Below are 24,966 nucleotides of genomic sequence, written 5' to 3'. Positions count from 1 at the left end.
GTGGGCAATCATGTTTCACAAACTTGATTGAGTTTTTTGAAGAAATAACAAAGAGGATTGATGATGTCAGAGCAGTAGATGTGATCTATATGGACTTCAGTAAGGCATTCGACAAGGTTCCCCATGGGAGACTGATTAGCAAAGTTAGATCTCTCAGAATACAGGAAGAACTAGCCATTTGGATACAGAACTGGCTCAAAGGTAGAAGACAGAGGGTGGTGGTGGAGGGTTGCCACAAGGGTCAGTGCTGGGTCCTCTACTTTTTGTTATTTACATAAATGATTTGGATGCGAGCATAAGAGGTAAAGTTAGTAAGTTTGCAGATGACACCAAAATTGGAGGCGTAGTGGGCGGTGAAGAAGGTTACCTCAGATTACAACGGGATCTGGACCAGATGGGCCAATGGGCTGAGAAGTGGCAGATGGAGTTTAATTCAGATAAATGCAAAGCGCTGCATTTTGGGAAAGCAAATCTTAGCAGGACTTATACACTTAATGGTAAGGTCCTAGGGAGTGTTGCTGAACAAAGGGACCTTGGAGTGCAGGTTCATAGCCCTTGAAAGTGGAGTCGCAGGTAGATAGGATAGTGAAGAAGGTGTTTGGTATGCTTTCTTTTATTGGTCAGTGTATTGAATACAGGAGTTGGGAGGTCATGTTGTGGCTGTTCAGGGCATTGGTTAGGCCACTGTTGGAATATTGTGTGCAATTCTGGTCTCCTTCCTGTCGGAAAGATGTTGTGAAACTTGAAAGGGTTCAGAAAAGATTTACATGAATGTTGCCAGGGTTGGAGGATCTGAGCTATAGGGAGAGGCTGAACAGGCTGGGGCTATTTTCCCTGGAGCGTTGGAGGCTGAGGGGTGACCTTATAGAGATTTACAAAATTATGAGGGACATGGATAGGATAAATAGGCAAAGTCTTTTCCCTGGGGTCGGGGAGTCCAGAACTAGAGGGCATAGGTTTAGGGTGAAAGGGGAAAGATATAAAAGGGACCTAAGGGGCAACGTTTCACGCAGAGGGTGGTACGTGTATGGAATGAGCTGCCAGAGGAAGTGGTGGAGGCTGGTATAATTGCAACATTTAAAAGGCATTTGGATGGGTGTATGAATAGGAAGGGTTTGGAGGGATATGGGCCAGGTGCTGGCAGTGTGATTAGATTGGGTTGGGATATCTGGTTGGGTTGGACTGAAGGGTCTGTTTCCATGCTGTACATCTCTATGACTCCAATATTGGGATCATTTCTGGCTCCTGGCTCCATCAGCGTCAGGCGCAAGCCGTGATTTTGTGATGAATAGCCAGAGGGCGCTCTCACCACACAATTAAAGACCATGGTGGGGAGTGAGGGAGAGAGCTTGGGAAGCCAGAACACCAGGAGGTTGGGGTCATCACCCCTCCACATTTTTCAAATGGCCACAGCTGCAGGAGCCACTCTGCAGCACAGCCTGTGGCCTTGCTGGTGTAGTGGCAGCGAGGGGAACGCTTCAAGCTGATTCTGGACCATTGGTCACCCTCTCCCTAGTCTTCAGGCATTTGCCATGCTCCAGATTGTCAGAGACCACAGTTGGCATTTTAATTATGCCATTGCTTGCAAACACATAACCTTCATCAGGCCTGACCTCCCCGTTTAAAAATAGCCCAGAAGCAGAAAGCTGCCAGCAAACTGGCACATAAGCTACCACCAGGAATTCCCAGCTCTGCCCTTCTCAGTTCCAGTCTCCAGTGTTCACAAATGTGGCTAATCCATCACTAACCCTATTGCTTGAAATGGGAGCTTGCTGTGTGTAAATTGTCTACCTGTTTCATACTGGGACCTGCACTTCAGAGACACGTGTTTGGTGGAAGATCCGTCCTGAGATTTATGAAAGGGGTTCGGTAAATGCAAGTTCATTCTTTTTTAAGCAAAACCAGGGCAGGTAGAGAAGGAAAGAAACTAAAGTGAAACTGCCGCTCTCGACTGTCTAAACTGGCAATGTTACTGTGTGGGGATTGAGATCCTCATACGGTTTCCCTATGGGTCAAGAAAAGATGAAGAGAGGAATTCCTCACTAGAAGGTCATCAATATCAATGTCCTCGCTGCAGTATGCAGACTGGACATTGGCACGTTGCAACCAGAGTGTGTTAAGATGGAGAAGGCTTGATTTTGTGTGCATCCGTGTAAAAAGTATTTGTTTCTGATTTTATTTCTCTTTCCCTTCCTCAGATGGAAGTTCGCTTTCTTCAAAGGTAAGTGGAGAATAATACTTGTAACCATTCGGGACAAAGTATCACTTTAAAGGGTCTTCTAGATCACCAGTTAATTAGGGAGGCGATGATCTAGCGGTATTATCGCTGGACTGCTCATCCAGAGACCCAGATAATGTTCTGGAGTCTGGGGTTCGAATCCCGCCATGGCAGATGGTGGAATTTGAATTCAATTAAAAAATAATCTGGAAAGAAGAGTCTAACGATGATCATAAGTCAATTGTTGGAAAAGCCCATCTGGTTCACTAATGTCCTTGAGGGAAGGAAACTGCCATCCTCAGCTGGTGTGGTCTATGTGTAACTCCAGACCCACAGCAATGTGGTTGATTCTTAACTGCCCTCTGGGCAATTAGGGAAGGGCAATAAATGCTGGCCTAGCCAAAGATGCCCACATCTCGTGAATGAATTTAAAAAAACAAAAACATTTTGGTGTTTTATGTTGTAATTACCACCACTTAGAATGAGTGCATTAATCTCAACATGGTTTGCTCAGGATTGGCAGTAAAATAAAAATTGTTCATTTGTCCAAAACATGAAGAAGTATTTCCTTACTGTACCTAATTCTGATCTGGGTGGCTTGCTTTGGTGGTCTGGAGGTTAAAGGACACAACTCTCGAGCTGTTAAACATTAGACTGAGATAGGCTAATCAGAGAACATTGTCTACACTGTGGTGTTCCTATTGGAGACCGTACTTCATTGCTCAAGACACCCACTGCTGGTAATTGTCACTCTCACCCTTGACAAAATGGCAAATAAAAAGTGGTACATATAGCAAAACTACTCAGCTCCATGCATCAATAGTTAACTGCTAATTTAATCAGTCCTTAATGAGATGCAGGAAGCCCCATGATGACTGTGCAGTAACCAAAAGCTTCAGATCAAGAGTTCAAAATGACCTGAAACATTAACTCTGCTTTCTCTCCACAGATGCTCCCAGACCTGCTGAATTTCTCCAGTAATTTCTGGTTTTGTTTCAGATCTGCAGCATCTACAGTTCTTTGTTTCACTTTTGGGTATATTAGATAAAATTACCAAAAGCTTGGTCAGAGAAGTAGGTTTTAAGGTGAAGAAAGCAAAATGGAGAAGCAGAGAGGTGTAGGGAAAGTATTCCAGAGCCCAGGACCGAAGCAACTGAAGGCAATTATAATCTGGAATATCTGACCTTCCAGAATTAAGAGGAGTGCGGTTATCTCAGAGAGTTGTAGAGGTAACAGGCATAGAGAGGGCTGAGACAATAATGGGATTTGAGAACAATGATGAGAATTTTAAAATTAAAACATTGCTTAAGTAGGAGCCGATGTAGGTCAGTGAGCACAGGGTAGGAATGGGACTTGGCACAAGTTACGAAATGGGCAGATGACTTCAGATTCAAAGGAGGTAGAATGTGGGAGATGGGATGGAAGTCTAGTGGAATAGCCAAGTCGAGAGGTAACAAAGGAGCTAATGCCAAGTTGCATCACCTCACCCATTGGTTTGAGCAGCTTGCCTCAGGGCCAGACCACTCACTGAAGCACCATGTTGTTCTGCTGGAGGGTTTACAAACAATAGAAATGACATCATGATTTGGAGATGCCGGTGTTGGACTGGCGTGTACAAAGTTAAAAATCACACAACACCAGGTTATAGTCCAACAGGTTTAATTGGAAGCACACTAGCTTTCGGAGCGACGCTCCTTCATCAGGTGGTTGTGGAGGACACAATTGTAAGACACAGAATTTATAGCAAAAGTTTACAATGAGATGTAACTGAAATTATACATTGAAAAATACCTTGATTGTTTGTTGAGTATTTTTCAATGTATAGACTCAACAAATAATCAAGGTATTTTTCAATGTATAATTTCAGTTACATCACACTGTAAACTTTTGCTATAAATTCTGTGTCTTACAGTTGTGTCCTCCACAATCACCTGATGAAGGAGCGGCACTCTGAAAGCTAGTGCTTCCCATTAAACCTGTTGGACTATAACCTGGTGTTGTGTGATTTTTAACTAAAATAGAAATGACAGGTTCCAGTGCTGCTTCTGGCCTGGGGCCCCCCACCAGGTAAGGCCCCGGGTCCTCTATTTTGTGTCCTTCTGTACTCCTAAATCCTCGCCCTCTATCCCAGGCTCTGCACTAAACTACTCTTTAGATTCGTTATAGTTTTTAATTAAGTGAAGCAAACAAAAATGATCGAGTAACCACTCTCTCAAAGGCAATGGTCGAAGTGATTGATCACTTCCGAATCATACCGGACTTGAAAACATTCACGCTGTTTTCTCTCTGCAGATGCTGCCAGACCTGCTGAGTTTCTCCAGCGTTTTCTACACCTGTTTCTCAGATTTTCAGCCTCTGCTGTATTTTGCTGTGATTGAACTGATTTGTCAGCTACTTCTGGCTATTCCCAAATAACATGTGATCTTTCTGTTCCACAGGAGCTGTGACAGACCTGAACTCAGCCAAGTCTCGCTGCAGGATTTTCAGCAATTCCTGCTGGAATATCAGAAGGTGAGTGAGATCAGGCCTCTCACAGAGTTAAGAACAGCCATGCACTATCCAGTTAGTGTCTGTCATCACTACATACTTTCCAGATTTAATAGAGCAAAGCTTCTCCCTGAGGGGTTTTTCAGTTAGCACTGAACTATTTTCTTTCTCCTTCCATCAAGTTAATCTCCCGAGCAGGAGGGAAGGCTGGCAATGTATTTCTTAAAGCGAGAAAATGGGGAAGATGGTGGTAATGTCACTGAGCTGGTTATCCAGAGGTTAATACTGTCCTTATGTAACCTTCAGGCTCGTTTTTAGGGGATTCAAGTATCAATAGACAATAGGTGCAGGAGTAGGCCATTCTGCCCTTCGAGTTAGCACCACCATTCATTATGACCATGGCTGATCATCCTCAATCTGTATCCTGTTCCTGCCTTATCCCCATAACCCTTGATTCCACTATCCTTAAGAGCTCTATCCAACTCTTTCTTGAAAGTATCCAGAGACTTGGCCTCCACAGCCCTCTGGGGCAGAGCATTCCATACACCCACCACTCTCTGGGTGAAGAAGTTTCTCCTCAACTCTGGGGAGCAGGAGGTGGGGACAGACAACACTCCAATTCCATGAAAGCTTTTAAAAGAACAACAAAGAACAAAGAAAATTTACAGCCCAGGAACAGGCCCTTCGGCCCTCCAAGCCTGAGCCGATCCAAATGTACTGTCTAAACCTGTCGGTCAATTCCTAAGCATTTGTATCCTTCTGCTCCCCACCTACTCATGCGAGAAATGAAAAACTGTCCGAGAGTGGGCAGCTGGCAAGTATTTGGTGTTAACATATTGGAGCAGCATTCCTGCTATTTGCAGATTCTGTGCTGAGTGAAAATGTTCAATGCCAGTGGATGACCAGGTGACGACCGTATATTTGTAGGAGAATTCAGACACGGCACTCAGTACTCATTGTTCTATTTCATAATGATTTATCTAGCCTTTGACTCTGCCTTAATGATCACTATCAGTTTTCTTGACTTAATGTTCTTTAACGTGGGATTTTTGGGACATACATCGCTCCTGAGCAATGCTAATGTTGTGTTTTTTGGTGTCTAGGAATTGTGGGCGACAGATATCCACCAAGTGCGAGAGTTCATGTTCAATTACCTTCGCGATCCACTCCGCGAGATTGACGATCCATATTTCTGCCTCGATGAGGTAAGATTGCCTCCAGCTGTAAAGCACATCCTATTGGTTGTGTGCTTGAGTCATTTAGCTTCACCATGAAGTACTTTTACCATGCTGTCAGCAGGAAGGAAGGAAAAGCTTGCATTAATATAGCAACTTCAATGACCATAGACAATCCCAAAGTGTTTTTTACAGACACCAAAGTACTTTTTGGAGCATACTTTTGAAATGCAAACGAGCTATGTAAATGCTGTGATTATAAAAACAAATGCTGGAAATTCCGAGATGGGCAATAACTCACTTGCTGACTCTCCAGAGCTTGTCCTCCACCTCTAGAGCTGATGTCAGGAGTCTGATGGAATACTGCACACTTGCGTGAGTGCATGTAGCTCCGAGAACATTCCAAGAAGCTTAATAGCGTCCAGAACAGAGCAGCCCACTTAATCTACCGCCTTAAACTTTCACTCTCGCTACCACCAATGCACAATAGCAGCAGTGTGTACCATCTACAAGATGCACTGCAGAAAGTCAACAAAGCACCTGATACTCCAAACCTATGGACCTCTACAATCCAGCAGGCAACTGATTCATTGTTTGCAAGCTCCCCTCACCAAGCGAGTTACCATCCAGCCTTAGAAATGTATTACCATTACTTCAGTGTCATTGGGTCACAATCCTGAATAGCCTCTCTAAGAGTTTGTACTTATACCAAAAGGGGGATAGCAGTTCAAGAAAGCAGTTCACCACCAGCCTCTCAGGGACCATTCACTGTATGTGATATCAAGAAACGATTGAAGTCACTGGAAACTGCAAAGGCTATGGGCACTGACAACATTCCAACAAGTATGCTGAAGACCTGTGTTCTAGCACATGCTGCTCCCCGGACCAAGCTGTTCCAGTACAGTTACAACACTGGCATCTATCCAGCAATGCAAAAAATTGCCCCAGGTATGTCATGCACACAAAAAGCAGGACAAATCCAACCCGGCTGATTACCACTCCACCAGTTCACTCTCGATCATCAGTAAAGTGATGGATGGTGTCATCAGCAGTGCGATCAAGCAGCACCTCAACAATAACCTCAGTGACACCCAGGGCCACTCTGCTCCTGACCTCCTTACAGCCTTGGTTCAGTGCTTGATCGCACTGCTGATGACACCATCCATCACTTTACTGATGATCGAGAGTGAACTGGTGGAGTGGTAATCAGCCTGGTTGGATTTGTCCTGCTTTTTGTGTGCATGACATACCTGGGGCAATTTTTTGCATTGCTGGATAAAAAAAAACACACATAATTGGAGTTGTGTATAGACCTCCTAACAGTGGTCAGGACCAGGGACGCAACATGTACCGGGAAATAGAGAAGGCATGTCAGAAAGGCAAGGTTACATTGATCATGGGAGACTTCAATATGCAGGTGGACTGGGTAAATAATGTTGTTAGTGGATCTAAAGAAAGGGAATTCATGGAATGCTTACAGGATGGCTTTTTGGAACAGCTTGTCATGGAGCCCACAAGAGAGCAGGCTATTCTGGACCTAGTGCTTTGCAATGAACCAGACTCTATAAAAGATCTTAAAGTAAGGGAACCCTTAGGAAGTAGCGACCATAATATGATAGAGTTCAGTCTGGAGTTTGAAAGGGAGAAGGCAAAATCGGATGTAATGGTGTTACAGTTGAATAAAGGTAATTATGAGGGCATGAGAGAGGAACTGACTAAAATAGACTGGAAGCAGAGGCTAACCGGGAAGACAGTAGAGCAAAAATGGCAGGAGTTTGTAGGTATAATTGAGGACACTGTACAGAGGTTCATTCCCAAGAAAAGAAAGATTAACCGGGGAGGGATTAGACAACCTTGGCTGACAAAGGAAGTCAGGAAATGTGTTAAAGAAAAAGAGAGATCCTATAAAGTGGCTAAGAACAGTGGGAAATCAGAAGATTGGGAAGGATACAAAAGCAAACAGAGGATAACAAAGAGTGTAATAAGAAAGGAGAGGATCAAATATGAAGGTAGGCTAGCCAGTAATATTAGAAATAATAGTAAAAGTTTCTTTCAGTACATAAGAAACAAACGACAGGCAAAAGTAGACATTGGGCCACTTCAAACTGATGCAGGAAGCCTAGTGATGGGAGATAAGGAAATAGCAGGAGAACTTAACAAGTACTTTGCGTCAGTATTCACAGTGGAAGACATGAGTAATATCCCAAAAATTAAAGGATGTCATGGGGCTGAGTTGAGTATGGTTGCCATTACGAAAGAGATAGTGCTAGAAAAGTTAAAAAGTCTTAAAATTGATAAATCTCCTGGCCCCGATGGGATACATCCTAGAGTTCTGAGAGAGGTGGCTGAGGAAATAGCAGAGGCATTGGTTGAGATCTTTCAAGAGTCACTGGAGTCAGGAAAGGTCCCGGATGATTGGAAGATGGCTGTTGTAACCCCCTTGTTCAAGAAAGGATCAAGGCAAAAGATGGAAAATTATAGGCCAATCAGCTTAACCTCGGTTGTTGGTAAAATTCTAGAATCCATCATTAAGGATGAGGTTTCTAAATTCTTGGAAGAGCAGAGTCTGATTAGAACAAGTCAACATGGATTTAGTAAAGGGAGGTCATGCCTGACAAACCTGTTGGAATTTTTTGAAGAGGTAACAAGTAGGTTAGACCAGGGAAACCCAGTGGATGTGGTCTATCTAGACTTTCAAAAGGCCTTTGATAAGGTGCCACACGGGAGGCTGCTGAGCAAGGTGAGGGCCCATGGTGTTCGAGGTGAGCTGCTGGGATGGATTGAGGATTGGCTGTCTAACAGAAGGCAAAGAGTTGGGATAAAAGGTTCTTTTTCAGAATGGCAGCCGGTGACGAGCGGTGTCCCGCAGGGTTCGGTGCTGGGGGCCACAGCTGTTCGCATTATATATTAATGATTTGGATGAGGGAACCGGGGGCATTCTAGCGAAGTTTGCTGATGATACGAAGTTAGGTGGACAGGCAGGTAGTACTGAGGAAGTGGGGAGGCTACAGAAGGATCTAGACAGGTTGGGAGAGTGGTCCAGGAAATGGCTGATGGAATTTAACGTGAGCAAGTGCGAGGTCTTGCACTTTGGCAAAAAGAATAAAAGCATAGACTACTTTCTAAATGGTGAGAAAATTAATAAAGCCAAAGCACAAAGGGATCTGGGTGTGCTAGTCGAGGATTCTCTAAAGGTAAACATGCAGGTTGAGTCCGTGATTAAGAAAGCGAATGCAATGTTGTCTCTTATCTCAAGAGGGTTGGAATATAAAAGCAGAGATGTACTACTAAGACTTTATAAAGCTCTGGTTAGGCCCCATTTGGAGTACTGTGTCCAGTTTTGGTCCCCACACCTCAGGAAGGACATACTGGCACTGGAACGTGTCCAGCGGAGATTCACACGGATGATCCCTGGAATGACAGGTCTAACATATGAGGAACGGCTGAGGATACTGGGATTGTATTTGTTGGAGTTTAGAAGATTAAGGGGAGACTTAATAGAGACGTACAAAATAATACATGGCTTGGAAAAGGTGGATGCTAGGAAATTGTTTCAGTTAGACGAGGAGACTAGGACCCATGGACACAGCCTTAGAATTAGAGGGGGTCATGCGGAGACATTTCTTCAGCCAGAGAGTGGTGGGCCTGTGGAATTCATTGCCACGGAGTGCAGTGGAAGCCGGGACGCTAAATGTCTTCAAGGCTGAGATTGATAGATTCTTGTTGTCTAGAGGAATTAAGGGCTACGGGGAGAACGCTGGTAAGTGGAGCTGAAATGCGCATCAGCCATGATTGAATGGCGGAGTGGACTCGATGGGCCGAATGGCCTTACTTCCACTCCTATGTATTATGGTCTTATGGTCTTATGGTCTAAACATGGACAAAAGAGCTGATTTTGATTTAATTTGATTTATTATTGTCACATGAACTGAGATACAGTGAAATGTATTGTTTCGTATGCGAACCAGACAAATGATACCTTGAATATGTGCATCAAGTTAATAGAACAGAAGTCAGAATATAGTGTTACAGCTAGGTGCAGAGCAAGATCAATGTTAATACATGAGAGGTCTATTCATAAGTCTGATAACAGTGGGGAAGAAGCTGTTTTAGATCTTGTATATGTAGGGTCGGAGGGGGGTCTTTGATTATATTGATTGCTTCCCCAAGGCAGCAGGAAGTGTAGACTGAGTCAATGGATGGAAGGCTGGTTTTTGTGATTAACTGGGCTGTATTCACAACTCTGTGTTACTTCTTGTGGCCTTAGCCATAGCAGTTGCCTGACCAAGCTGTGATGCTGGATAGGATGTTTTCTACGGTACATTTATAAATGTTGGTAAGAGTCATTGTGGACATGCCGAATTTCCTCAGCTTTCTGAGGAAGTGGAGATGTTGGCATGCTTTCTGGACTGTGGTATCACCGTGGATGGACCTGGACAGATTGTTGGTGATATTTACTCCGAGAAACTTGAAGTTCTCAACCATCTCAGCACCATTGATACAGACATGGGCGTGCCCTCCACTCTGCTTTCTGAAGTTAATGATCAGCTCCTTCATTTTGCTGACATTGAGGGCGAGATTGTCATCTTTACACCCATGCCACGAAGTTGTCTATTTCTTTCCAGTACTCTGTCTCGTTGTTGTTTAAGATCCACACCACTGCAGTGGTGTTGTCAGCAAACTTGTAAATGGAATTTCAGAGGCGAGGTGAGAGTAACAACATCAAGGCCACTTTCAACCGGGTATGAAAATGGGCCCTACCAAAACTGGAATCCATGGTAATCAAGGGGCAAGTTCAAGTCATACCCGGCACGTTAGAAGATGGTTGTGGTTGTTGGAAGTCTGTCATCTCAGCTCCAGGACATCTCTGCAGGAGTTCCCCAGAGTAGTGTCCTAGGCCTTAACCCTCTTCTGCTGCTTTATCTATGGTCTTCCCTCAATTGTAAGGTCAGAAGTGGGGATGTTCACTGATGATTGCACAATGTTCAGCACCATTTGTGACTCCTCAGATACTGATGCAGTCCATGTTCAAAGACAACAAGATCTGGCCTTGGGCTGACAAGAGGCAAGTAAGACTGATGCCACACAAATGCTAGTCTATGACCATCTTCAACGAGAGATAACCTAAACATTGCTCCTTGACATTCAATGGTGTTGCCATCACTGAATTTGCTGTTATCAGCATCCTTGGGGTTACCATTGACCAGAAACTCAGTTGAACTTCTCACATAAATAGACTGACTACAAGAGCAGGTCAGAGGATAGGAATACTGCAGCGAGTAACTCACCTCCTGACTCCCCAAAGCGTCTACAAGGCACAAGCCAGGAGTGTGATGCAATATTCCCTACTTTTCCGAATGGACAATAACACTCAAGAAGCTTGACACCGTTCAAGACAAAGCAGCCCACTTGATTGGCACCACATCCACAAGTATCCACTCCCTCCACCACTAACGCTCAACAGCAGCAGTATGTACTATCTACAAGATGGACTGCAAGATTAACCAAGATCCTTAGCACCACACAAACCTACAACCATTTCCATCGAGGCGGTCTAGGGTGGCAGAATCATGGGAACACCACCACCACTGCAAGCCACTCAGACTTGGAAATATATTGCTGTTTCTTCTCTGTCGCTGGGTTAAGATCCTAAAATTCCCTTCCTAAAAGCATTGACGGTCAACTCACAGCAAGAGGACTACAGTGGTTCATGAAGGCAGTTCACCATCACCTTCTCAAGGGCAACTAGGGACGGGCAATAAATGCTGGCCCAGCCAGCGACGCTAATGTCTCGCAAGTTTAAAAAAAAATTAGGAATAGACAATAAACACTGATCTAGCCAGTGATACCCTTATTCTGAGAACAATAATTTAAAAATGTTACAATTGTAAATGTAGGAAATAGAGCACTTAGCACACAGCAATAAACATAAACCACAATGTGACAAATAGTAGATAATCTGTTTTTATGTTATTCATTGAGGGATAAATATTGTTCAGAACATTGGCGATAATGTATCTGCTATCTTTTAAGAGTGCTGTGGGATCATTTACATACATGAGGCAATTGGTGCTGGAGTTTAACGTCCCAACCAAAATATAGCACCTTTGATAGTACAGCACTCCCTCAGTAATGCTCTTGTGTATCACCTTTTTGAGTTCTGTGCCCAAGTCCTAGAGTGCATCTTGAATCTACAGCCTTCAGGCACTAAAAGTAGAAGTGCTACCAAATGAACCCCCACACTAAAGTCAAGACAAGGAAATGGAGGTTTCATGGTTGGGAGCTTTGAAAGGAAAAGTAAACAAATTGTGTCATCAATGCAGGACCTAGTAAAAACAAACAAAGCCCAATAATATGCCCTCCCAACAGAAAATATGCCCTGCTACTGAGCCGCACAGACCACATGTGCCATTAATGTGCTTTCCAGTCATAGAACCACAGAATCCTCGACCGTGTGGAAGCACTAGAGAGAGTGCAGATGAGATTTACAAGAAAGGTTCCAGTGCTGAGTTATAAAAATGGGAATCTTTTCATGGAGAAGAGAAAGTGTATGACTCGCTCCTGGATACTGTATGCTTTATTAACTGCTATCTCATAGAGTCATAGAGCTGTACAGCATGGAACAGACCCTTCAGTCCAACTGGTCCATGCCAACCAGGTATCCTAAAATAATCTAGTCCCATTTGCCAGCATTTGACCCATGTCCCTCTAAATTCTTCCTACTCATATACCCAACTGGACACCTTTTAAATGGTGTACAACCTGTCCTTCCACCTTTGACGAATTACACAAGGTCCCTCTGCTCTAGTGCCCCCCAAATCATCCATTAACCAGTGCTCTCTGTTTCCTGCCACTCAGCCAAGGTTGTATCCATATTGCTCCTGCCTCTTTAATTAATCTCTAACTTTCTCACAAGTTTCTTTGTGGAGCCGTGTATCCAGTACTTTCCAGAAGTTACATGTACACCATATAACCAGCATTGCTGGCATCAACCCTTTTTGTTGCCTCTTCAAAAAAGCACTGGCAATTTAGTTAAATGTGATCGGCACTTAAGAAAATCCAGAATGGCTGTCCTTAACTAGTCCATGTTCATCCCACTGAAGACTAATTATATCCTGAAATTATTGTTTCCAGAACATTTTACCACAATAGTGAAACTGATGAATCTGTACTTTCTTGGCATATCCTTATACTTCTTTTGAACAAGAACATAATGTTTGCAATTCTTCAGTCTCCTGGCACTGCCCTGACTGTAAGAAAGACTGAAACATTATAGGCAGTGCCTCCACTCTTAATCCTTCAACTCTCAATTCCCTCAGTATGTGTGAATGCATCTCATCTGTTCCCAGTGCCTTGACAACTTTAATACAGACAGCCGATCCAATTCCTCCTCCTTCTCATTTACAACACTCTTAGCGACTAAATTTCCTCCACTTTCACATGACCTGGGTACCATCTAACACCTTAGTATTGAAAGATGCAAAGGATTCATTTAATACTGGCTATGCCTCTGATTACAGGTGTAAATCCCTTTTTTTGGCCCTATGTTTTCTATTACCACTATTTTGCTATTTATAGGCCAATAGATGATTTTGGGGCTCCCTTTTATGTTAGCTACCAGTATCTTTTCATACTCTCTGTTTACTTTCCTTATTTGCTTTTTCACACCATAACTTTGATTTCTTATTCATTCCATAACTATGATATATTTACCCAACAAAAATTTATTGATCTCAGCCTTTGGTAAATTGCAATTGATTCAGCATCCACAGACTGTGGGTGAGAGAATTCCGGAAGTCCCGACTTTCTGCTATGGATTGGAATAGTATTCCACAAAGCGCAAGGCTCAGTTGATGTACAATAACATTGTGGTTATGTTACTGCCCTATTGATCCTAAGGCCTAGACTAATGCACTGGAGACAACTGTTCAAATCCCACAACAGCAGCTGAGGAACTTAAATTCAAATAGATAGATATGGAATGAACAACTAGTCTCTGTAATCTGGTTGATATAAGAACCTGTCTGGTTCAGAAAATTCCTGAGAGAAAGACATTTACCTTGCTTAACTGTTATAACTTGAATATGACTCAAGATCCATTGTGATGCTGCTGATTCTCCCTCTCTGAAATAGCCAAATCGAAAGCAAAATACTATGGATGTTGGAAATCTGGAAATAATAGCAAAAAGTGCTGGAAAAGCTAACAGGTCAGGCAGCATCTGTACAGAGAGAAACAGTTAATGTCCACAGATTGATCAGAACTGATCTGATGAAAGATCATCAACCTTAAAGCTTAGCTGCTTTTCTCTCCATAGATCGCTCAAGATATTCAAGAAAGTAGCTCACCATCATTATCTCAAGGGTAATCAGACATTAGGTAATAAATGCTGACCTTGTCAATGATAGCCACATCCTGTGAAGGAACAAAAAAACGTGATACAACCTACAAGAGTGATTTCACACTCTTGCTTTGCTCTGTGTGGAAATCAGGTCATCTAGATTAGATTAGATTAGATTACAGTGTGGAAACAGGCCCTTCGGCCCAACAAGTTTCGGCCGAAGCGAAACCCACCCATACCCCTACATTTACCCCTTACCTAGCACTACGGGCAATTTAGTATGGCCAATTCACCTGACCCTGCACATCTTTGTGATGTGGGAGGAAACCGGAGCACCCGGAGGAAACCCACGCAGACACGGGGAGAACGTGCAAACTCCACACAGTCAGTCGCCTGAGGCAGGAATTGAACCCGGGTCTCCAGCGCTGTGAGGCAGCAGTGCTAACCACTGTGCCACCGTGCCGCCCACAAATCTATAGGAAACTGCTTTGTAACAACTCCTCGTCTGAGTTGTAGGGAGAGGCTGAATAGGCTGAGGTTGTTTTCCCTGGAGCATTGGAGGCTGAGGGGTGACCTTATAGAGGTTAATAAAATCATGAGGGTAAATAGACAAGGCCTTTTCCCTGAGGTGGGGGAGTCCAGAACTAGAGGGCATAGGTTTAGGGTAAGAAGGGAAAGATATGGAAGGGACCTAAGGGGCAACTTTACCACAGAGATGGTGGTGCGTGTATGAAATGAGCTGCCAGAGGAAGTGGAGGAGGCTGGTACAATTATAGCATTTAAAAGGCATCTGGATGGGTATATGAATAGGAAGGGTGTAGAGGGATATAGGCCAAGTGCTGGCAAATGCAACTAGATTAGGTTAGGATATCTGCTTGGCATGGATGAGTTGGACCATAGAGTCTGTTTCCATACTGCACATCACTATGACTCTATAACTGTAAGTAAATATTTCGGCATGTTTTCAGGCATGGAACAAAGGGGGCATTCATAACTAAATGGAGAGAGGGGGCTATGGTTAACAGAAGACATGGTCCAGGCAGGTTTTGAAATGGGAAGGGATGTTTAAGGCACTGAGAAGTGGGTATAGGACAATGCTAGGGGAAGCAGTGCATGTGATTATATAACCGCAGCTCAAATATTATAGTATAGTCACCATACTTCCATTTTACTGTATGGAGACTCAGTAAAGTTGTCAGAATGGTGCTTGGGTCCCTTACTAAGTCCAATTGTAACCTCGTTGGGGTGTTAAAGTGAGTTTGGAGTATGGAGGTTGGGTGAGCTTTTGTTGTTGCTACTTGAAACCTTTGACTGTTTATTCCCTTATCCTTTCAGTTCCTGACTTTCCTGTTTTCCAAAGAAAACTCCATTTGGGATTCAAGGTATGATCAGGTTTTCCTGGAAGAGATGAGCAATCCACTATCCCATTACTGGATCTCATCGTCGCATAACACGTGAGTAATCATCACTGAATGGACAGCCATGTGTAGTCTCCACTCCTTATGAATCAAACCTCTTTAAAGCGCATGACCCGATTTCTAGTGAAAGTTTAAGGAACCTTGCCCATAGCCTGCAGTTTAGTCAATGTCTGTACTTTAGAATAGATTTTCTGAGTTCTGAACTTTGTTCTGGAAGTCTTATAACCCAGCGAGTAACATCGCTGTCCCTGAGCCAGAAGTTCTGGTTTCAACCCCTATTCCAGGAGTTAAGCCTTACGAGAGTGTGTTCATAACCAGGTAACTAGATTATTGACCTGTAAATCCTTCTAATTTGCATATGGCATGTGGTAAGTGAGGCGATTAGAAAAAAATGTAGACTAAGGGGGTAGACAATGTGTATGCTTAGTGTTATTACCCCAGCTAGACCTTTCCTGGAACTAGTAACAGCTTGTCACCAGAGACTCTAACTTGACTGTGTCCTTCCCCATCAAGAATGGTAATGGGGGAGGGGTTCCAGGTCAGCCCCTTCCTTCTCTCCATTCTGAAAGTGCAAGTCCACAGGCACAAACTTACCAGTATCTGGCCTACATGACCTCCTATAGCAGAGTCCAATCTGCCTTTTATCCGATATATCTTTGCAGGCACAATTTTTGTATGGGATGAGAGTGTTGCTAGGTAGGCCAGCAATTATTGCCCATCCCAGAAGGCAGTTAAGTCAACCACTTTGCTGTAAGAATGGCAATTTTGTTCCCTAAAGGACATTAGTGAACCAGATGGGTTTTTCCAATAATTGGCAATAGTTTCATCATGAGACTCTTAATTCCAGATTTTTATTGAATTCAAATTCCGTCATCTGCCAATGGTGGGATTTAAGACCATAAGACATAGGAGTGGAAGCAAGGCCATTCGGCCCATTGAATCCACTCAGCCATGGTTGATGGGTGTTTCAACTCCACTTACCCGCACTCTCTTCGTAGCCCTTAATTACTTGCGAGATCAAGAATTTATCAGTCTCTGCCTTGAAGGCACCGAACGTCCTGGCCTCCACTGCGCTCCGTGGCAATGAATTCCAAAGGCCCACCACTCTCTGGCTAAAGAAATGTCTCCTCATTTCTGTTCGAAATTGACCCCCTCTAATTCTAAGGCTGTGCCCATGGGTCCTAGTCTCCCCGCCTAATGGAAACAACTTCCCAGCGTCCACCCTTTCTAAGCCATGCATTATCTTGTAAGTTTCTATTAGATCTCCCCTCAACCTTCGAAACTCTAATGAATACAATCCCAGGATCCTCAGCCTATCATCATATATTAGACCTAACATTCCAGGGATCAATGTCAATGTCTGTACTTGCTGAGTCTCCATTGGACACGTGCCAGTGCCAGTGTGTCCTTCCTGAGGCGTGGGGCCCAAAATTGGACACAATATTCTAAATGGGGCCTAACTAGAGCTTTGTAAACTCTCAAACCTGGGTCTCCAGAACATTGCCCAGATCTCCAGCAATAATACCATTGCTTCCCTATTAAAAACATAAGCAGCTGGTTAGTGATTAAGAATGAGGAATTCCGAGACAATTTTTATTTTCTCCCTAGGCCAGAGGACAACTAACTACCTCACCAGTTGAGAGCAGCTAACTCCACATAAAATATGGATCCCATTGCCAACATCAATAATAATTTTTGCTAAAGGATTCTATACACAAAACTCCTGGAAGAAGATGCATACTGAAAGCAAGTGGCTAGCACTGCGCCAACTGGGTTGCTATATATGTGGTTCATGATCTGCCAGGCTGTTTTGCAGTTTGTCATTGTACAAGATGCTGGCTACTCTGGCATTTATTGCAGATGCCTAATTGCCCCAGAGAAAGTGATGGTGAGCTACCTTCTTGAATCAGTAGAGTCTTTCACTGGGGACAGTCACAGTGCTGTTAGGGAGGGAGTTCAAGGATGTTGATCCAGTGACGCTGGATGGTGTATGACATGGAGGGAAGCTTTCAGATGGCCCTGTTCCATTGCATCTGGTGCCCTTGCCCTTCTAGATGGTAGAGGTTGTGCACCTGAAAGGTGCTATTGAAGGAGCCTGAATGAGTTACTGCACTGCACCTTGTAACTGGTAAAAGCTGCTAACACTGTGTGTCCATGGTGATGGGAGTGAATGTTGAAGCATTGGATGGAGTGCCAATCGAATGGGCTGCTTTGTCCTGAATGGTGTAGAGCTTTTTGAGTGTTGTAGGAGCTACCCTTATCTAGGCAAATAGAGTGTAAAATGATGAAGGGCTTTTGCCTGAAACATCCAGCACCACACTCTCGACTGTAATCTCCAGGATCTGTAGTACTCACTTTCGCTCATTGTGGAAACAGGAGGTGAGCTATTCACTGCAAAATTTCCTGCATTAGTGGGCACAGTATTTATATGGTTAGTCCACTTCAGATTTTGGTCAATGATAATCCCCCAGGATCTTGATGGTGGACAATTCAGTGATGGTTATGCTTTTGAATCCTATGGAGAGACGTTTAGATTATCTCATGTTGGACATAGTTATTGCCTGGCATATTGGTGGCAAGAATGTTACTTATCATTTAGCAACCCAAGCCTGAATATTGTCCAAGTCTTATTGCATTTGGAAATGGATTGCTTCAAATTGGGAGGAATTGTGAATGGTGCTGAACATTGGGCAATCATCAGTGAACATCTCTACTACTGATCTAATGGTAGAGAGAAGGTAATTTTTGAATTGCTCAAGATGGTCGAGCCATCACCTGCAGTGAGGTTCTGGGAGTAAGATAATTAACCTCTAATGACCACGACCATCTTCCCTTGTGCTAGGAATGACTCCACCTGATTCCCATTGACTTGAGTTTTGCTAGGGATTCTTGATATTGTACTTGGTCAAATGCAACCTTGAGGTCCAGGCATTTACTTTCCCCTCCCTTTTGGAACTCAGCTGTTTGTCCATGCTTAGACCAAAGCTATAACGTGGTCAAGAGCTGAGTGGCCCTGGTAAAAGCCAAACTGAGCATCAGTGAGCAGCTCACTCCTGAAAGTTGTGAGGTGTACACTATATGAAACAAACACTGCACCTGTTGCTGCCACTTTCCGTATCACTGACAGAGATAGGCCTGTAAACAGGAAGTTATGTGACATAGCTGTGGGCAGAAAGGTGATGTAAAGAAATTGTTTGAACTGTACATCCTGGAGCCGCAGAAGGGAAAGATGTTATTCTACCAAGCAGCTTAAACTATAATGAGGTTTGTGTAACTTTTCAAGACATAAGAAATAATAGGAGGAATAGGCCTTTTGGCCCCTCAGATTTATTCTGCAATTCTGGTCTCCTCCCACAGTCCAAAGATGTGCAAGTCAGGTGAATTGGCCATGCTAAATTGCCCATAGTGTTAGGTGCATTAGTCAGAGGGAGATGGGTCTGGGTGGGTTACTCTTCGGAGGGTCGATGTGGACTTGTTGGGCCGAAGGGCTTGTTTCCATACTATACGGAAAATCTAATCTAATACGATCATGCTGACCTCCTATCTTAACTACACCTTACTGTTGTATCCTCATTTGCCTAATTTCCTCATTGGCCAAAAATCTGATTTCCTTTTAACTTCACTCAACAACTGAGCAACCACAGTTCTGGAAACCAAGTTCTGGAAAGTGTGATTGGTATAGATAGATCAGTACAGACTCAATGGGCCAAAGTGCCTCTTTTGTACTCTGACTCCTACTGCTCCAGTTCTTAGCAAGAATCATATTGGACTTGAAATTTTAACTCTCTTTATCCCTCCACGATGCTCCCAGACCTGCTGCATTTCTCCAGCACTTTCTGCTTCTCAGTTCAGACTCTCTTTTCAATTGCTGTTCCAAATTCAGATTTTTTTTAAAAAACCTGACAACAAGCCGTAACATTCCACTGCCATCCGTACCGAAGATTGTCATAGCAGCATTATCACCACTTATCATCCCAAGCCTGAATACTGTCCAGGTCTTACTGCAATTGTAAATGGAGTGCTTCGAATTGTGAATGGTGCTTAACAGTGGTGATTCAAGAAGGGAGCTCACCACCACCATCTCAGTGTAACTGGGAATGTGTTTGGGTAATAAATGCTGGCTTTGCTCGTGTAACTCACATTCTCCCAGTCAAACAATTATATTGAGGCAAAGTGACCTGAACAGCAGTGTTCTCAATGTCATTTACTGTGACATGATTAGACACCATTCCACAAACAGGATCTAGAATGAATAGACTACAAGAGTGCTCAACTTTATTCAACTCATAGTATACAAATGATTTGAGAATTTGTTTGGGCAGTATACAATTACTATTAGTTATAGTAAATAAAGTTGCCAAAGTCCTGGAGGACTGCCATTTCATTAGAGAGATGACTGGTTATGGTTTAACCTGAGGGTCACCATCCCTCAGATGAAAGGAGAAGGAAGGGCCTGTATGGTAACCTCAGCCAGTGCAGGGATTGAACTTGTGCTGTTGGTGTCCCTTTGTATCACAAACAAGCCGTGCAGCCATCAGAGCTCATTTGGGTGGCACAGTGGTTAGCACTGCTGCCTCACAGCGCCAGAGACCTGGGTTCAATTCCCGACTCAGGCGACTGACTGTGTGGAGTTTGCACATTCTCCCCGTGTCTGCATGGGTTTCCTCCGGGTGCTCCGGTTTCCTCCCACAGTCCAAAGATGTGCACGTCAGGTGAATTGGCCATGCTAAATTGCCCGTAGTGTTAGGTAAAGGGGTAAATGTACGGGAATGGGTGGGTTACGCTTCGGCAGGTCGGTGTGGACTTGTTGGGCCGAAGGGCCTGTTTCCACACTGTAAGTAATCTAATCTAATCCCCCTCTGTTTGTTGTAAGTAGCAGCCAAATAGTTGATGTCACTGACTGCAATGGAACTGAACACAGGTGCTGCAGCTGACACATAGCTCATCCAACAACAACTGTTTGGCCTTACTGCCAGAGATGGTTTATTGCCACAGTGTCTAAATCGGGCATTCTTAAGGGTTGCAAGTGGACTGAATCTGGTCGCCGAGTTCGTGGACCCTGTCAGTGCCTGTGATGAATGCAGATGCTGCTCATCCATTTTAAAACAAAGTTGTGAATAGTGTGCCATTACTCCTGTATATCTATCTCCTTGGCTATCTGTGTGATATGTCTATGAGTCATGCCGTCTCTGTTGCAGCTACCTAACAGGGGATCAGTTCTCCAGCGAATCCTCACTGGAAGCCTATGCTCGCTGCCTAAGAATGGGATGCCGGTGTATTGAATGTAAGCACATCAGTATGTCTTCCTGTGATCTGTTTGAGTTACTTTATTGAGCAATGTAACCCATTGAGTAGATCTGAGGTGCAGGACAGAGAGGGATGAGGAGATTGTAAATGGTTGGGGACATTGTCTGTTCGGCTTGGAAATGTAAACCTGAGCTCAGCCTGAACCAATGGGTTATCATATCATTTTAGTGCTCCTGTAAAGGATCATGAGTAATTGTTTTTATATCGAAAATCGGTTTCATAGAACAACGCAGTACGGGCCCTCCGGCCCTCAATGTTGCGCCGACTTGTGGAACCAATCTGAAGCCCATCTAACCTACACTATTCCATTCTCGTCCATGTGCCTATCCAATGACCATTTAAATGCCCTTAAGTTCACGAGTCTACTACTGTTGCTTAGGTTTCCTGAAAGCATGAGAATTCGGCATTCCCTAATAGCACAGAGAATGTCAAGAAATTGTCTCAGATGGCATACAGATTTTTCACAAGTTTCTAATCAACCTGCTCAGAGATACTACGATACTCCTCTGGAGCAGATAGGACTTAGACCATAAGCCATAGGAGAAGAAATTAGGCCATTCAGTCCATCGAGTCTGCTCCACCATTCAATCATGGCTGATAAGTTTCTCGACCCCATTCTCCCACTTTCTCCCCTTAACCCTTGATTCCCTTGATAGTCAAAAACCTATCTATCTCCATCTTAAATATACTCAATGATCTAGCCTCCACAGCCTTCTGCAACAATGAATTCCATGGATTCACCACTAGCTGAAGAAATTTCTCCTTATCTATGTTCTAAAAGGTTTTCCCTTTACTCAGGCTGTGCCCTCGGGTCCTTGTCTCAACTTGAACCGAGTTCAAGACAAAAAAAAAATTGCAGATGCTGGAATCCAAAGTTGACAAACAGGAGGCTGGAAGAAGACAGCAAGCCAAGCATCCTCAGGAAGTGGAGAAGTCAACGTTTCGGGCATAACCTTTCTTCAGAACCAATGACTTCTCCACCTCCTGAAGCTGCCTGGCTTGTTGGGCTTTCGAACCCAGGCCTTCAGGCCCAAAGATATGTTATTGCTGCATCACAAACACCAAGAGCTGAAGTTCTTTTTTACTACCATCAAATCATCCGTGTTTCTATTTAAAGGAATAACTTACAAAAACAGCCTGTCAAGGGTAGTGCAACGACACCGGAAGTGAGGGAATGATAGGGGAAAGAGGGAGGGGGCTGAAGTAAAATAGAGTTGGAGGGAAAAATAAGGCACTGCACCCCTAATGGTGCCCATCTCCCTCTGAAAGTTAACAGACACCACATGCTCCCTCAGAAGGACTCCTAGGCGTGAATGTAGCCTTGGAAGAGGGACAGTAGTCAGGAACTATGACACCCTCCATAGCCCACTGCCTGGACGTACTGGTGGCTACTTTGGGCAGATCCAGTAGCAGACCCACGGGGAGATCTGCCAACTTGCCCACCCTTCTCCATACCTGGCAGCCAAAGATCAGGAGCATGAGGTTGAAGTGCAAAGAACTCAACTCTTTAAGTACAAATGTCTAATGAGCATCAGCAGCTCCAGAATCGATTGAAAGCAGATCTGTCTGAACCTTAATGCAACCTGCATTTCTAACTCTGACATCAAACATGGTCTGGCCTGTTTTCAAAGGTATATCTCCATGGTGAGTGGTGGCTTCCTGAAGATTGGATCTAAAAAGAGGAATTAAACACAGAAATATATAAGAAAATGGCAATTTAGAAGTTTTTGTTTTAGGATCCCGACAGTGGGGAAACAGGCCCTTCAGCCTAACATGTCCACACCAAACCTTCAAAGAGTAACCCACCTAGACCCATTCCTCTACTCTATATTACCCCCTGACTAATGCATCTAACCTACACATCACTAAACATAATGGGCAATTTAGCGTGGCCAATTCACCTAACCTGCGCATCTTTGGATTGTGGGAGGAATCAGGAGCACCCGGAGGAAACCCATGCAGACATGGGGAGAATGTGCAAACCCCACACAGACAGTCACCCGAGGCTGGAATTGAACCCAGGTTCCTAGCGCTGTGAAGCAGCTGTGCTGACCACTGAGCCATCGTGCCACCCCAGTAATATTTAAAGTGATAAAAACAGAAATTGCTGCAAATACAGAACATGTGAGGCAGTACCACTGGAAGTAATAAAACAGAGTTAATATTTCAGATCAGTCACCTTTAGACAGAATATCTTTTAATCTCTTGGAGGTACAGGCTTATGCTCTGTTGCTTAGCACCAGCTGGCACTTCATCAGAGTGACTGTAGTGCATTTTATAAAAATTCATTCATGGGATGAGGGTGTATCACAAGCTAGGCCAGCATTTATTGCCCATCCCAAGGGCAGTTTAAGAGTCAACCACATTGCTGTGGGTCTGGAGTAACAGGTAGGGTAGGTAACCTAAGAGATATTAACAAACCAGGTGGGCTTTCCCTGACAATTGATGATGGATTCATAGTCAGCATTAGACTGTTAATTGCAAATGTTGATTGAATTCAAATACTACCATCTTCCGTGTGGGGTTTGAACCCCGGTCCCCGGGTGTCTGGATTAATACTATAGCAATAGGACCAGTAGGCGATTGCCTCCCCTGTCTACATGGCACCGAGTCCATCATAACGCTGTGAGAAACAGGAATGGGAGTAGTCTGCTCGAGCCTGTTCCACCTTTCAGTAGGATCATGGCAGATATGACATTTCTCACATTCACTTACCTATCGTCGTAACCCTTGATCCCTCTACTGATCAAGAATCTATTTCAACCTTAAAATAACACAAGGTCTCTGCCCCCAGAGTTCTCTGTGGCAAGGAATTCCAAAGATTCTCAACCCTCAGAGAAGAAATTCCTCCTCATCTCAGTCTTAAATTGGTGTCCCTTTATTCTGAGCCAGCCCATGTTTGACCCTTGAGGATAAGGATTTGAGCCTGAACTCACCTTCCACTGATGGTGTCAGTGCCCAGCATAGGCCCCTCAATGAGGGATCAGGTGCAACCACTTCTCATCCTGCATGTCTGACCTCTGTCTGGATGTCCACTGGTCCCAGACTTGTGAATATCTGACAACAACAAAGTTCTGCCGCAATTGGCACCTGTGGCAAAATCGATGGATGATATGAATTGGGGAGTACACCTGAATATTGAGCATTCGGATGAAGCATCAGACAGCAGTTGGCACTCCATCTGGAGTCAGAATTTGCAGGACAGGTGATAGTCATGATAAAGGGGATTGTTCTATCAAAATAAACTGAAGATTGTTTTAATACCATTAAAAAATTTAGGAGAGATGTAAATAAACAGGGTGATTAATATGGGTGAATGGGCGTAGTGAGCACAATTAGTGTGTTTGGATCAGATTTGGACACACATTAAACCAATTGTAACTTTTCTTACAGTGGATTGCTGGGATGGACCCGAGGGAATGCCAGTTATTTACCATGGTCACACTCTGACTTCAAAAATCAAGTTTAATGATGTTCTGACTACAATCAAGGAACATGCCTTTGTGACTTCAGAGTAAGACTATCTTTTTGTTATCACGATAACCTCTGTATGTGGTTTGCCCCCATTTTGAATATATAAGAATCCACTCAGCAACATATTACTTCCGCAATTCTGTCCGCAATTGGAGTGAATAATGTTTTCATGCATTGTAGGCATTGGTCAAAGCGGTGAAAATCTGACACTATTTTAAACCATTCCGTTCCTTTTTCCTCTCTTCGCGGTGATTTACTGTCACAGAATTGGGTGATTACAAAACTGAAGGAGGCCATTCAGCCCATTATGTCTACTAGCTCGCTGCAAGAGCAACTCATATAGTCCCACTCCCTCCCCTTCACCATAACCCTGGAAATTTTTCCCTTTTAGCTAATGGTTCAATTCTCTTTTGAAAGCCATAACTGTCATTTCCAGTAAAGCCAATAAAGCAGTAAGTTATGAAGACGATGAACTAGTCTGTAAATCAGAGCTTGGTCAAACTTGTGCAATATTCTGCTCAGACAGCACTTTGACTATGCCAAGCCCC

At 43.8% G+C, this 24,966-nt stretch overlaps 1 protein-coding gene across 1 annotated transcript in view; it reads left to right on the top strand.

Annotated features, from left to right (window-relative positions):
* The window catches only part of plcg1 (phospholipase C, gamma 1), a 119,293-nt gene that overhangs the window by 17,478 nt on the left and 76,849 nt on the right, over nucleotides 1-24,966 (top strand). The window contains exons 6-11 of the mRNA XM_043710716.2: nucleotides 2,199-2,221; nucleotides 4,657-4,729; nucleotides 5,809-5,910; nucleotides 15,555-15,673; nucleotides 20,836-20,921; nucleotides 24,338-24,458. Coding sequence (XP_043566651.1) covers nucleotides 2,199-2,221; nucleotides 4,657-4,729; nucleotides 5,809-5,910; nucleotides 15,555-15,673; nucleotides 20,836-20,921; nucleotides 24,338-24,458 — 524 coding nt within the window. The remainder of the gene's footprint in view (nucleotides 1-2,198; nucleotides 2,222-4,656; nucleotides 4,730-5,808; nucleotides 5,911-15,554; nucleotides 15,674-20,835; nucleotides 20,922-24,337; nucleotides 24,459-24,966) is intronic.

The sequence above is a fragment of the Chiloscyllium plagiosum genome, unplaced genomic scaffold (assembly GCF_037043375.1).
Source record: "Chiloscyllium plagiosum isolate Xiang-an unplaced genomic scaffold, Cpla_swu_hap1 HiC_scaffold_15, whole genome shotgun sequence".
NCBI classification, from domain to species: Eukaryota; Metazoa; Chordata; class Chondrichthyes; order Orectolobiformes; family Hemiscylliidae; genus Chiloscyllium; species Chiloscyllium plagiosum.
Note: the sequence above shows the minus strand (reverse complement) of the source record. Positions and strands in the feature narration are given on the sequence as shown.